This window comes from Dermacentor variabilis, chromosome 4 (genome assembly GCF_050947875.1).
Source record: "Dermacentor variabilis isolate Ectoservices chromosome 4, ASM5094787v1, whole genome shotgun sequence".
NCBI classification, from domain to species: domain Eukaryota; kingdom Metazoa; phylum Arthropoda; class Arachnida; order Ixodida; family Ixodidae; genus Dermacentor; species Dermacentor variabilis.
The window spans coordinates 5,268,555-5,283,199 of record NC_134571.1 but is presented as its reverse complement, the minus strand read 5'-3'; the positions used below and the strand labels follow the sequence as shown (position 1 = coordinate 5,283,199).

Genomic DNA, 14,645 nt, shown 5'->3' with positions numbered 1-14,645 from the left:
CTTAAAAAAAAGAAACAGCAGTTTCACAATGAAGCTTTTAAGGGGAGCTCTGTTCTGTAACAGCTTTTGTGCAGTGTGCAACGGTGTGGTCAATATCAAATGTAAATCCAAAACAACTTGTGTCGAAGCCCCGAAGAAACGGCGTCAAAGACAACTCGTTATGATTCCTCTCTTTTACTCGAGCCAGCATTCGTCTGCTTTCAATAAAATGACAGCTAATTTTCCCTGATAGAAGCACAAATTCCCCGAGCTTTCCCTGAGTATTTTCAGACTATACAGAAGCCCTGAGAATTCCCGGTTTTCCCAGTTGGTAGACACCCTGGTTTCACAGAAACCAAATGTGGCCACATATAAATAAATAAATAAATAAATAAATAAATAAATAAATAAATAAATAAATAACCGTGGGCTTTATGCGAACAGCGCCCACTGTACTTTGATAGGCTTTTAATGGTAGGCAAACTTTTCTAACATAGGTTCAGACGACGCGGAACACAATGCAGAGAACACCCCCTCAGCACGAGCACAGTCAATAACAGCATGATGGCGAGAGAGAAAATCCCAACCGAGGATGACATCATGTGAACAGGCCGGTAGCACAAGAAACTCAGTGGGATACACAACATCTTGAGCGACACAGGCTGTGCAGGAGGCTGCCGGCTCAATATGGTGAGCGCTGGGGGTACAGAGGGCCAATCCCTTCAATGTCATGGTAACCTTCTTAAGCAAGCGGCATCTATCACTGATATGGCAGCACCAGTGTCCACAAGCGCAAGGGTACAAAAGCCATCCACAAAAACTTTGATTAGATTTGCTGATGAAATTCGAGGACCTGAATTTTTCGACGACAATGCAGTTTGTACTCCGGGAACGGTAGCATCTAGTTTTCCGCGTCAGAAGGGCAGGGTTGACGGCACACAAAATAAGTTTTCCTTCTATAGCCAACATATGTTTTCTTGTAGGAACCATTCAGTATGTTCAAATTAAATGAAAAGTCAAAGGTAGATGAAACCAGCACAAAGAAAGGAGAATTGACTTTTGGGCTAGTTGGGGTGATCTGTTTTGATCTAAATAAGACAAACGAGCCATGGAAGCAAGACAAGCCAAAACAATTGCACGTGCGGTCCTGTCGATACAGCACTGACAATCAGTGCCAGCTTTTGCAATCAAACTAACTTCCATGATCTCCCATGTGTCTTTATCTCCAGTCTTGTACAACACACAGTTCGCAACCGCAGTCATGACAGTGCACCAACAAATACCCACCCCACTATCAGTCAAGTTTTTTAATGTTCCCTTAGCCTAGCCTATGTGGGAGCACAAAGATCGAAGCTTTAGTATTAAAGGCAGCCACAGGGATAATTCGAACTCCCAGTTAATTCAAATCTGGCACTGTGGTTTCATCATAACCATGTGCATTTCAATGTAGGGTAACTCGGAACTCCTGAGTGTTAGCGCCAATTATTAATTTGAACAGACTCACTCCGACCCACCCTTCCGCCAGCAATTTCTTGGATCACATGAGCTATCATGCATATAAAGATGCATTTATCAGTCTCCTTAAACAACGTATAACCAGGAAACTCCTTCATCAAGGGGGAAGTTATGTTGTACAGTGGTCTCTAGCAGCATCTCCTCAAATTAGTATTATCTCTGTTGAATAGGTATTCGCCAACTTTAGTAGATTGCTAAGCTGTTGTGTACCTTGTGGATGAAACCATCATGGTGTTGTCGCCTGATTGGTGCTGAAGAGAATAAATTAAGAAGTCGAATAAAGGCCGTGGTTCTTCCCTGCCTATCCTTCTTCATGTTTCTACCCGAGTCTGTGCTGGCGTCTGGCTGCTTATGCCTACCTCCCAGCTGGCGCAAGGCGGATCTATGTCGGTCGCAAAAGTTCTTGCAAGCCTCTTGTGGCGGCTCAGGGTAGCATTTAGGCCAGAGACCCTCCAGGCACATTGATGAGCACATCCGGTAGTGGGAATGAAGGAAAAAGGGTTTATTTTACATTATTTACACTAGCTCCAGATATGGAAGCACACACCATGTAGGAGCATACTAAATGTCGAAGTTCACATCAGGACACGTCAGCAGCCCCCACTGCACCAAAGGTCTCCGCTATTAAAACCGTCGTCTTCCCTAGGAGACTAGACTAGGGAATCTGATGACTATATCTCAGCCATTCACAATCGCCGAATCGGCAAAATCCCTCCCATGACGTCACATCATTTGCCAGCTCCGCCTCCTATGTTGCACCCTCAACCCCGCCTACGTCGCAACCGCGTGCTATCTGGGAAACCGAGGTCTACGCAGTTCTCACGGTAGCCTTCAAGGTTGGCCCCTTTCATCAATTAGCTCAGCTTGTCAGGGTTAGGTTCAGCTAGAGGAGTCTTTGTGGTAATTACCACCTCCATGGAGGGCGGCAGTTCGCGCCCCAAACTGCTTCAAAGTGAGCTCCTTTGTTTGTGTGGCAGTCTTATGTTGGGCCTTATCACTGTCTGGACGCGCGCTGATGAAAGGCCGCCTCGTGGGAAATGTCTAAGGAATGCTCGTCGTCATATTGAGGGATAACACACTGTACAGCATTTACGTTGTGCAGAATGGTGTTGCTCACTTGAATGTGCTGATTTGGTCCTAGTTCTTGCATTTCTTCACGTGTTTGTACAAGCCTTAAGCTAGCGTACGACATTTCTTGGCAAAAGATGAGTGCATACTATTCATTATCAAGCATCGTCATGCTAGTGCATCCGGTGGGCTGTGGCAACATGCTGACGAATTCGGAGAGCACTACATGAAGAAACGTTGCATTGCTTGTTCCCTCTCCAAAACACAAGCTTAGAGCCCACCACAGGCAGCAAGATGGGTAGGTTTAAATGCTTTTTAAATGATAACATGATGCAATGCTGTCTTGTCTGATAACTGTTGGACATGAATAAATCATGCTGCAAAGAATTGTGAGTGCTTTTCAGATTCTGTAAGTAGGTTTTGCATGTATTGCTATACTGTGACTTTGTGTTGGCCATACTACTTTTTATTTATTGAAACATAATTTCTCAATTCTATCATGTATATTGGGTGTGGTGAATAAAAGTGAAGTGGCTTTTGAAACATCTCTGGCACTGTAATTAATTTTTACTGTATTTTCCCACATTCTTGAGAAACGTACATAAGAAATTGCCATCACTAACACCCTACTTATGTTCACCTTAAAGGGACACCAAAAGCAAATACTAGGTTGATGTAGACTGTTTAAATACCATCCCAGAAACCTCATAACGCTTGTTTCGTGCCAAGAAAAGACTTAGTTTACGAGAAAATTGGATCTGAAGGGTCCGAATGTCTTTTTTGAAATTCAAATCTTCCACCAACCGAGAGAGTGGTGACATTGCATATACCATCACCACCCCTTGCTGCCTGCCATCGGCGAGTAAAACGGCGCCCAACAGACGGCGGTATTGAGTCAAGACAGAGCGATGGACTCGCCGCTGCAGCTGCTTTTTGGTCAAGGGGCGTGGACTATTTGGGCACTCCGCGACATCACATGGAAGTTGAATTCTCTGCTACTTGCAGTTTGTGTGAGTTTCGCAACCCAGCAAAACCAGTGCAGCACTACGCGATCAGGAAAGTGCTGAAACACAAAAGCGTGGGTGGCATAGAGTCGAGCACAAACAAAACATTTCAACTGCCCACATCATTGTCAACACTTTCATTGGGTTCTTTTTTTCTAAAAATGAAATAGAAGTGGTCAAGTAGCATTTTATTTCATGTTATAATACAACACAAGGATGTTTTTTTGCAACAAGTAGTTGAGCACTAGTGACAGAATTTAACTGAGGAGTGCTTTCGTCACCGGGCAAGTGCTTGAATGTCCCGGGGGAGTCTATAATGCCCTGCATTTACCTGAATTTCTCGATTATTAAGGCCCTGTTCACAATAATATTGATGCCTTAGAGATTCTCGAGCACTAATCTATAACTTTTGCTTGACTTAGCATTTGCCTTTAATGTCCCTTTAAGACACAGGCCACTATAATTTAAAGACACGCTGGCAAGTAAGCTTATGTGAGCTGCAAGCTCAGAGAAGACAAATAACTGTTCATGTAGAGGTCAAAATTCCAAAACTAAAAGCAATTTCAACATACGCCCCAAGCAATGTAAGACATAGCTTCCACTTCCAAGTTTGACGCCATACTTTTCCCGAAATTTCTTTCTAGGCAGAAGTTGCCCCTGCGACACACAGATGGTAATATTTGACACATGTCGCTATTTTCTAGACATGTGGGCTTCTACGAAAGCTTCGCTACTAGTTTACATATACATATCTTGTCCTGACGCCACAGTGTGCAAGCTTCTAGCGATTTTCTTGGCCACGGAAGAAGAAACACGGATAACCAGCATCCCCGCTTATTTTCAACTGCCACAATGTGCTCTGTGAAGCTAAGTAATTGACAGATTTTTCGTGCCTGCACAATTATTCGTCCATCCACGTGGCACCACCACCTACTCGATAGAAACAAGAACTGAAATTTCGGATGCTGTATGATGCCTCGCTCAATTTTTTCAGGCTCATCCTTGTGCACAATGTTAAAAACATGCATGGTAGCTGCAAACAAAGCTTACGCCATTTATGCCGTCGCCTGTGACTTCACTTTCATTGTTGGGGTGGTTTTGCCACTTTCCAAGTGCCATATGGTCCCTGTGAAGAGTTTCATTAACTAGACACCAAACTCCAACTTTAGTCTCCAACTGGTGACGCGACAGCGCCAGTTAGGCCTAGCCTGTGGGGGTGGTACACAGCTAGCAGGAAGCTCGCTCTTGATTTGTTCCTAACTGTATTACACAACTGCACCAGAGATTGAGCGGATGCGATGCAAGATCAGGCGCGCCAGCTGGTCTAACGAGTGAACGCTCGAAGTGGAGTTAGAGTTTGCGGCGATCTGCTGGCAGCTAACCAAAACATTTGCCAAGTTTGTAGGTACACTGGATGGATCGGCCCAAACTCACAAGCAGGCATAAAGCTACGAACGGTATCTGCACAGCACAGCCTAGACTGACAGTGTTGCGGACTCAAGGTCGTATGTAAATTGAACTTTGTGACAACTGCACAAAAGGTGAACGCAAAAATGCACCCACAAACTTGACCAACTTGCCTACAGCTTGCAGGCAATGACAATGAGTGCACTACTTGTAGCACAAGCAGGAAATATGTACCTTATGTAGAGAATAAATGATTTTTTCTTGGATGTCAGCACATGCAACTTGACCTATAGAAAGACTCAATAAGCCACATATCTCCAGGAGTGGCATTCTCGGTCTTCAGCATATATTACTTTCAGTTAATGTCAACCCAACAGATGGAATGCTCCAGATGCAACTTGAAAGTAGCACAGAAAGTGAGTGATGCCTTTGCGTGTTAGGTTCATTTAAGCTTATCAGTAAAACCACCTTTTGCAAAATGTGCTAAGAAATGTATATTAATCTTTTGAAGGTCAATGGAGTAAATATACTGCACCGAAAAGAAGTCCCAAATGGTCTCTATGTTTGAAAAACGTGGCAATTTTTCAACCTTTTGTGGTCCAGCAAGTGCTGCCACACTGTGTCGATTTCTTTTTTCTTTTTTTTCCACTCCATAGTCTCTTGCTTTTCAATCCATGGCTTCTTCCTGCTAGTGTTTCAGCGAGCATATGAACATGTGCCAGCACGTGGTGGCTAGTTTTGGTTTCGTCTTGCCAGCTGTTTCTATTCGTTACACTCCTTAAAACCTATGTCCGTTTGGCTTTTAATCTCACAGAGGGTCACCGCTAGATGTTTGCTCGTTTATTGCTCACAGAGGTGCAGTTACATCTGTTCGTTGGTGGGCGCTGGTATATACAATGCCATGCCTATGTTTCTTTTCTTGAGACTCGTGAAAACTGATTGCCCCTTGTTGGTGAAGGCATGAAAGATTAAAGCAAGCTTCCAACTCGTTCGGTTTTTCAGACCGGCACCAACCATAGAGCGTTCTTGCGTCTGTATCAATAAATAGCCCACCTGTATTAATAAATAAAGAACGCATGTTTACCCACTGAAAATATTTTTTGTCGCTTTATGGTCACTAAAACATTCCAGAAAATTTTTTTCGAGCTTGGTTAATCTGAAGATTTTAAATATGCAACAAAAAAGTTGACCCTGGGGGATCACATTCGGTGAAAAAATGTGAGCCTCATAGGGTCACATTTGTGGTTACATTTGCAAGTGAACTTTTACCATTTAAACAGATATAGGAGTTAAGCATCAACCTGAGAGCTGTGTATGGTGACAATCCACTTTTCCAAGCCCTGTATCCAGTCATACGCTCGTTGCAGCTGGTCAATAAGCAGGTCACACTTGGCATGCATCTCTTGCATCTCTTTCTCCAGGACTCGCACCATCTGCAAAAGTGTGCATACAGCGTCTACATGAAGCCCTGACACAGTGACTGCATCCGCTGACTCACGAGTAATTAGTCGCTGTAGATGCCTCACCTTACTGTCACCACATAGGTACCGTGATGATAACTTCTGAACATAATACTGTACATACACTGAAAATTCCATCAGTGTAGGCCTACCACAGTGGTGGCCCAGTGGCAGAGCATCCACCTTGCATGCAGGAGGTTCAAATTCCAGTACCACAAGAAACCCACTGGTTTTTCTAATGGGTAAGGATGCCCCCTGGCTTGGGGCTTGGCTACTTGTGGGGTTTCTCGTCTTGACAGGGAGTCCTACAGAGATGATTTCAAGGCCTCTGGGACCACTTGTCTAACCAAACGACAGCAGAAAAGGATCCGCCGCCGTGGCCATGAGAGGGAGATCAAGGCTGCTGCCAAACACCTATTAAGGTAGAAGCATGCTTTCGGCCAAAAGACCAGTCAGGGTGGGACTGCACCTAAATAAACCTTGTTCATACATTGCATGCATGCATGCATACATACATACATACATACATACATACATACATACATACATACATACATACATACATACATACATACATACATGCATACATACATGCATGCATACATACATCATACATGCATTTTTGGAAAAAAGCAAGAAAAAGCCTATTAACCAGGAAAATGTATGTGAAGTCACTGATAAATTTCAGACTCAACTGTAGTTGACATCCATGTAATGTGAAACATTGCGCAAATCTTTTCAGCATGAGGTGCTGAAGCCTGAGACGGGCTTTGTCATTTTTGCAGCTTCCGCAAGCCTACATTCGCGCTTGTCAAATCCAGCCTCGGTCGGCAGATTTTTTGGGCAGGGAATGCCAGTAGGAAGTTTTGATGTGCCAACTCTGGAAGAATCGTTGCTGCCATGTCAAGCTGGTAGGGCCCAAGCGGCCTGAGACACACTTTGTTGTTTTCCAGTGCGTAGTGTTCTAAGATGGCGACCGGAAACCAAAACGAAATCGAGCTGGTAGGGAACACCGGAATAAGATGCCGCCTGCAGCAGAGAACGACGGTGTATTTGGGTTATCGCCTATTTAAAGCATGCAGTACACTTTCAAAAGAACTACGCCAGACTCCCTTGTGAAACAGACAGGCGATTGTTGCATTAGGGGTGGCAGAAATATACGTGAATGCGACAACTGGTGAGGAGACTTGCTGGTACCAGAAGAGAAAATCGAGTGTGTGCCAGCATTTTCACGTGGCATAAGCGGGTGAGTACTGCAGAAAAGCTGCTGCAGTGGGCACTTACTGCTCTCAACCATGCGTTCTTCATGTCTTTTCGTGTTCACATGTGATCTAGCAGTGGGAGAACATATCATACAATTGCAGTTTGACAAGGTACTGAACGTTGGTGCCGAAAGATCACACTTTCCAAGAACATAGTGACTGGTAAAAAAGAAGCATAACTGTATTGGGTCATTTTTTGTGTTCTCGATCATGAACGTCGCACCAATAAATAGCACGAAATGGGATCTTATCAGCGAGGTTCCGCTGCAGTAGGTGGTTCCCCACATGCGAAAATTGTTACCACAAATGTTTTCTTTAGTTCTTCTTGGAAGGCAACAAACTCCTGAAAAACTGGATACATGGACATGGGGCTACCTGTATTACCTATCTTATATAAACCAGTGGCCAGTGGGCATGGAACCATGCACCTCCCACAGCCAAGCTGAGTGCCCCAAAACGTGCTGAGAAGCAAACATTTTTACAATGAAAACTTGTACAGCTGGTTCCATATCCATGGTTCATCATTAATTCCAAAACAGAAGGTTTCTATTAACCAGCATTAGTCCAACAGATCAGTGAACTTGACAGAGCCAACAGAAGTGAGCAAGAAGCAACTTGTTTACAAATGGCAAAGATTCTGCACAGAGCCTGAAAGGCCAACATTATACTTTATTTTTATGTGCAAATAACGAGATAAGTTAGACAAACATTGATTGATGCTGCAATGTAACAATAAACAAAATGGCAAAGTGAACATGTAGTGCTACATAATAATGCTTACTTGAAGCTGTCACTATGACTCACATTGGGTTCGAAGTCACAGGCACCTACTGGCCACAATGAACTTACTGTCAACAAGCAGAAATTAAATTTTGTTTTTTGAATGGTGCCTTCATTTTAGAGCAATTGCAACTGTCACAGAGGTCAAGATCAGCAGGTGGACTTGCACTAGTGTTGAATATAATGTTTGTATAGCTGAAGCTTATGTCATGCTAGAAATTCATTCAACTGAGATAGTACATTAAATTATTACTCAGCTTTTCCCAGCCAAACATTCTAAAGTTGGTGTAACTGAAGTTTCATTTGAGTGATGTCCCAGTCTGCGCAGAACCATGGCTATACGAACTCAAAAGCAAGGCACCTTGGGGTCTGAATTAGGCGTGGCCTGCAGCGCCTGCAGAGCCCTCCGCTTGTCGTCCAGGCGAGACTCAAGGCGTGTCAGCTGGCTCTTCCTCTGTGCCCAGCATTCCTCCACCGAGGGTTCGGGCAATTCCCTCACCACCAATGGCAGCGGACACTCGTCTTGCTGGCTGCCACTCGAAGAGCCCTTCTCGTCTGCAAGCAACAAAAGCACTAGCTATGCGAGTTGCTTTTTCCAATCACTGTCCTTCAGAGCGGTCAACAAAAAATGCTGTATGAGCGGTCACGTCTGCACACTATATTTTGCAGCTCTTAAAGGGCCCCTCACCAGATCTGGCCATTTCGAGCTGACACGCAAGGAGCATACAATGTGCGCTAACGATCGTGTTTGCAAAGCATTACATCAATACGTGCCGTGAAAAGGTCTGAAATTTCAATCCAAACACCAGTTTGCCTTTCCTTCACAGCGATCAGGCTCCAAGCCGGACTGTGATGTATACGTGTCCCTGCGCCTACATACCCGTGTTCGCAATGTGACATCAATCATAGAAACATGCGACTTCGATAATTATTCAAGGCAACATTGGGTATTTGTGTGGTCTGTTGCTTGAATTCATGAATTGAAGTTTAGAGAAATAATAAAACACACAAATGAAATGCCTGGTGTTTTTTGTTTTACTTCGCACTGAAGCAAGAGAGATGTACTTCTGCTTCGTCTGCTTATTCACACGGTCGTGCAGTTACGTGCGCAGGTGCCATTTTCTACCATGTTCCAGCACATGATCATGCTCTGCAATCCACTTTTGTCTGCCTCAGTGTTCGTGTAGCACTGCATTACACCGCTAGTCAAGTGTCCTTGTGCGCTGCACGAAATGAGACAATCACAACAGGTTGCGCTGGACGCCGTCAGCGAAGTGGCCAGCGCAGCAAGAAAAAAGTGAGGAGAAAAACACTGAAGGCAGGGCCCGTGACATAGGCGTCACGTGATCCTCGAGGTCCGGTATGGGAGAATGCAGGGAAGGAATTTCGCTAGCGTAGGCTAGACGGGGCGAGTGGAGAGAGTGTTTCGCTTGGCAGTGGAGCTCGCCTGCTGAAATCATGGGTTCATGGCACTGAAATATTTCTATCTAGGCTATTAATGAGCCGATTTGAAAAATTTTTTGAAAAAATGTTTACATTTTTTTGTTTACAAAAATGTTTCGATTGAAAAATGTTTATAACGGGACAGCACAGTAAAATAAGTTAGTGGCAATAGATTTTCATCTAAAGAAACTGTTCTGCACCAAATAACAATGCCGGATGAAGGGAGATATCGTGTTGGTAGGCCAGGGGAGAGTGCTTCACTGAGATTCTGCCTCCCAGCACTCCACAAGGACGTGAAGGACAATCAGCCTTTCATCATCTATATCACAAACTGGAGCTTGGCCACCAGTAAGCAAGTAATTGTGCGTGCCATATATGTGCCTTACACGAAGTCTGCGAAATAGGACACCGATTTGTTGCGATTTTAAAGTGGGTGACAATGAGCTTAACTGTGGCTTAATTAGATGGAGTTTATTAAAGGTTTTCCAATAGCCTCAGTTTTTTTATGACTGAAGAAGTCTAAGTTTATAGCAGTAAATTTAGAATGGAACAATTGGAAGCTCTTGTTGTGGCGGGTGTGACAGTTTCGTCTGCTATCACATTGCCCCGAGTGCATCTGTGTTCTGGGCCATCATTTTGTTTTTAAACACATTTATTTGAAATCATATTGGTTGAGCATCGCAAACCTTCTGTGACGTTTTCCACTTTTCACTGCTGCGTTTATAGTGTAATCAAGATTAATGACTTTTCGCATCATCAGAAGCTGTGACAATGACACTTATTTAATTTATAAAAAGAAATGTACACAAGGCAGTGCCTTGAAGTTTCCTCAAGCGGTGCAAGCAAGCTGCGAAGTGAACAAGCGATGGCAGCACCTGCACTTGCATCACGCAGGCAGATACTTCTGGCACGCGCAACGCTATCGGTGATATTCGGCGATTTCTCAGCCTTCCGAGTCGAGCTGAATCACTTGCGTTTCAGGTGATAGCAATAACACGGCCTAGAATGTGCACTCATCACCACTGGTAGGTTGTGTATGTTGTCTCAAGGTAGAAAACAAGTGCATTGGTACCAATGTACGATGACTCATTCCATTTCCCAGAGACATGCATCCTAGCTAATGAAGCAGACGATGGCTTGTACACAGCAGAGGTGCAATCAGAGATCGTTGTTCGGCGCATTCGTTCGGTTACTGGCGCGCACGATTGGCCTACTACGCACTGACGTCACTAGCCGCGAGGTGCAGCCACGTTTTTGGTGACGACAAAATGATGACACATTCCTGTCAATCATCTTGCAACTGAGCACATCGTCTGCTAGGCGCCGAAGGCGACGGGGGTTGGGAAGTTTGGAGCAATCATACGCTCGTTACGAGACTGGCTTCGCATGGCGCATCTGGTGGATTGCATTGGATCCGAACAGCAGCTTTGGCTACGGAATGGCACGTTTGGATCCAATCCATAGTTTAATTCAAGAAAATAGCGCTTGCGATGGGAACTTTGGTTGTTGCATTGGCGTTGCTTGAGTAGGAACGAGAGCAGTGAACGTGCGAAACGCGTTTGAAAAAATGGCAGAAAGCAAATTCCAGCGTCGCTTTTGTTTATTGAAATAAATAGTTCACTAGTTGTGTGGCGAACTCGACCCCATCATCAGGTGCTTACGAGCCACTGGAATGTTGTTTTTGGCACTTGAAAAGTGTGCCACTGTTCCTGTCGTTTCTTTTTTTTTTTTTCCTCGCTGCTGCGTGACACCATCTAGGGACGATGCAGAGAAACTAATAGTTATAAATTGTAGTAGCCACTATTTGAAAACGTGTTTAAGCTTGAGAAGAAAAAAATACATTTTTTAGATAAAGATTTCATTCATTGGAAAACAAGAAACATTTCATTTTGTAGTATACTGCCTGCAAGCAGACGACAAATGAGGGAAGTAAACTTCCGGGGAATTCACCGCTTGCTGATTGGCTGCTCTCTCCGCCCCGTTCTTACAAATTTTGCATACTGTCACTTTGTGACGTTTCAGCAGCGAAAAAGAACGCGTATCGAACAAAAGATCTCCGATCGCTCCCCAGATGACCGGAGTGACAAGCATTTTCAACATAGTAATTGTACACTTTGAGCTAGCTGCTTTATTTTTACTGTGGAGAAAAACTGCTTTGCTTTACCAATAACGTTAGGTTCAGTGCCTTCATTTCCATTTCTTAGGCAAAACATCAGTTTGCGTCCCGCTACAAAAGCAAAATGGGGCCATCAGCGCCCTTTTGTACATGCTGCGCCTACGTCAAGCATCGAAGAAAATGGCAGAATGTCCAGAATAGAGCCCCTAACGCCCAAAAACAAGTTTTGATTTTGGCCGACTTGTCTGCGGATTGGATCAAGACAAAGGTACAAGTTGCCAACGTAATGCTAAAAACCGTTAAATTTAGGATACTTTCGAAGGGTACTGGTTTGCATTAGTTGGTTACAATTCATGATCAATGTTATTTGTGCACTACTCGGAATGAGGACTGGGGGACGACAGACACAAGCACAAACATTCAACTGGTTTTAATGGTAGGAAGTCAAGTGGTTTATCTACATACATAAATGTGATATAACATGAAACACATCATAAAATATGCATGTGCAATCAAGAGGACAGACTTGCACAAATGCATTCGCAAGGACTTGAAGGATGGCTGTAATACTGTACTTTCATAAGTCTCCCACCGTCTAAAAAAGATTGGAAGCCATGTCAGGGTAAAAATGGTTTTTATGGCACCCCACAAGTTAGTGTCACTATGTAAATGGGGGAAAGCGGTACAAGCAAGATGACACATATAAAGAACCACAGGAACCAGTACATTAACAACTTTTCAGATTAACGAACTTTTGAAAAATCCCCTGCTGACTTCTTATAGATTCAATGTAAAAATATTTCAGTACTAAAAACTTCAGAATACCGAACTTTTTGGAATCCCGATCATTATTCAGTTTTCCTGTGATGTTAATAATGCCTCAGTAGTACGAACTAATATTTCTAAATCTGTGGATTCTTACATTTCCGTGTATCCTTCACGGCAGCCAAGACAGTAGGCTAGCAGACGACAAGGTGCAAAGAGCGGATGCCGCGGCGCATAGGTTGGGAACACCTGAGACCGTGTCTGACAAAAAAAGGAATTCGGAAAAAAAGGAGTGCATGTTCCACCCAGAAAAGTGCCACCTAGCAACAGAGGCACATCTTCCTTCTTTCACCCTTCTTTCTGCACAGGACTCTTTCTTTCGCACTTCTTTCTACAGCCATACTAGCTACATACACAGTGAAATGTAACCTCCATACTCGCAGAGATGCCACACTGTCGCACTTTGCACTTTCCAGATGGCATCATTTACGCACGCTTGTGTTTGGACATAGTTCAGGTGTCCACCTCGATGGAGACAGTCTCGGTGTCCATGGCAAGAAATGTGAAAAACAAACAAAAAGTGAGAAACATTGCACTTTGGAGGTGACATGGAGCTACCTTTTTGTCAGCAGTTTCCTCGGCATCAGCGTCTGTTTCGCACACGTCACTCTTATCATACAGCACTTCGGTAGTGTGTGGTGGCGGAACCTATGGAAAATAGCAACAGCGCGTGCCGTGGGCCAACAGTGACGTTTTTGTCGATAGCTCATATGGCGACAACTTATGAACTGATGGGTTGATGGGCGGAATGGTTATTTTTGGGGCTTTCACCATAACCATCTTTCTGAATAATGAACACTTTACCGCAGTCCCCTGATGTTCGTTACATCAAGTTTTCACTGTATACGAGATCCCGCATGACTGCGGGAAAAGTATATTGGCCAAACAGGCAGATGCTTGAACAATAGGCTTCTGGGACATAACAATAATGTACACAGGACAGTGCAAGGAAACCTGGGTTTACACTGTCGGGATTGCGGTTGTAAGCCATTGTTCAGTGACTGCAAGTTTGTAGCCAAGCACAATAGTCAGATGACATGTGATATAATTGAAGCGGCAAAAATTTGTCGCCTTGGGAAAAATGGCGTCAGTGTGGGCAAAAGCCCCCATATTTTCTCTCTCTCACACCCACTCTTGCTCGTGCCTGCGCACAAATGTCGGGTGACTCCTGAAATGCCAAGCCCCGCTGTGCTGCCTAGAAGTTGCTAAAGTGGCGACCTGGTCGACCAGACTGATCGGAACAGTTAACGCTAGGCGAAAAGAGGGAACAACAAAAGCAATGCGTGAGGAAAGCATGGAAGCATGTGTGAAGATCAGGCCGATTAGCCATCGGAAGGCACACTGATTGCATTAAATACATGAATTCACTGTTCACAGCCGCATATTCACGCAGTTTGAAGTTTTCTACCCACATGCGAGCACATAGACGAATGTAGCACGCCTGCTCCCGGTGGTCGCCAGCAGGTCGACGGCGGACCTAAACGGTGCTGGAACAGCCGTCAATCTGACTCGTATGTGTGATTTTGTGAACAATTACTGATGAGCCACTCATAGGAACATATTAGCAACAAGCTTTCGGCAACAGTTTGTAGCGTGTTATCACTTCAGCCGGCAGCGAAATTTTGCCACAGCTACACCATTGGCCACATTGTCTAGCAGGTTAGGCCTAATCGGAGAAGCATCATCGGGTGTCGGTGACTAAGTTACAGTTTCATATAGAATAAATGCAGATCTATTCACAGCGGTCACACAATCCTCAGACAGCCAACAAACTGCCTTGCCAATG

The 14,645-nt window shown here is 44.3% G+C and overlaps 1 protein-coding gene across 1 annotated transcript in view; it reads right to left on the bottom strand.

Annotated features, from left to right (window-relative positions):
* The window catches only part of LOC142578603 (sorting nexin-25-like), an 89,505-nt gene that overhangs the window by 36,617 nt on the left and 38,243 nt on the right, over window positions 1-14,645 (bottom strand). The window contains exons 14-15 of the mRNA XM_075688003.1: window positions 8,837-9,030; window positions 6,275-6,406 (exon numbers count right to left, since the gene is read on the bottom strand). Coding sequence (XP_075544118.1) covers window positions 6,275-6,406; window positions 8,837-9,030 — 326 coding nt within the window. The remainder of the gene's footprint in view (window positions 1-6,274; window positions 6,407-8,836; window positions 9,031-14,645) is intronic.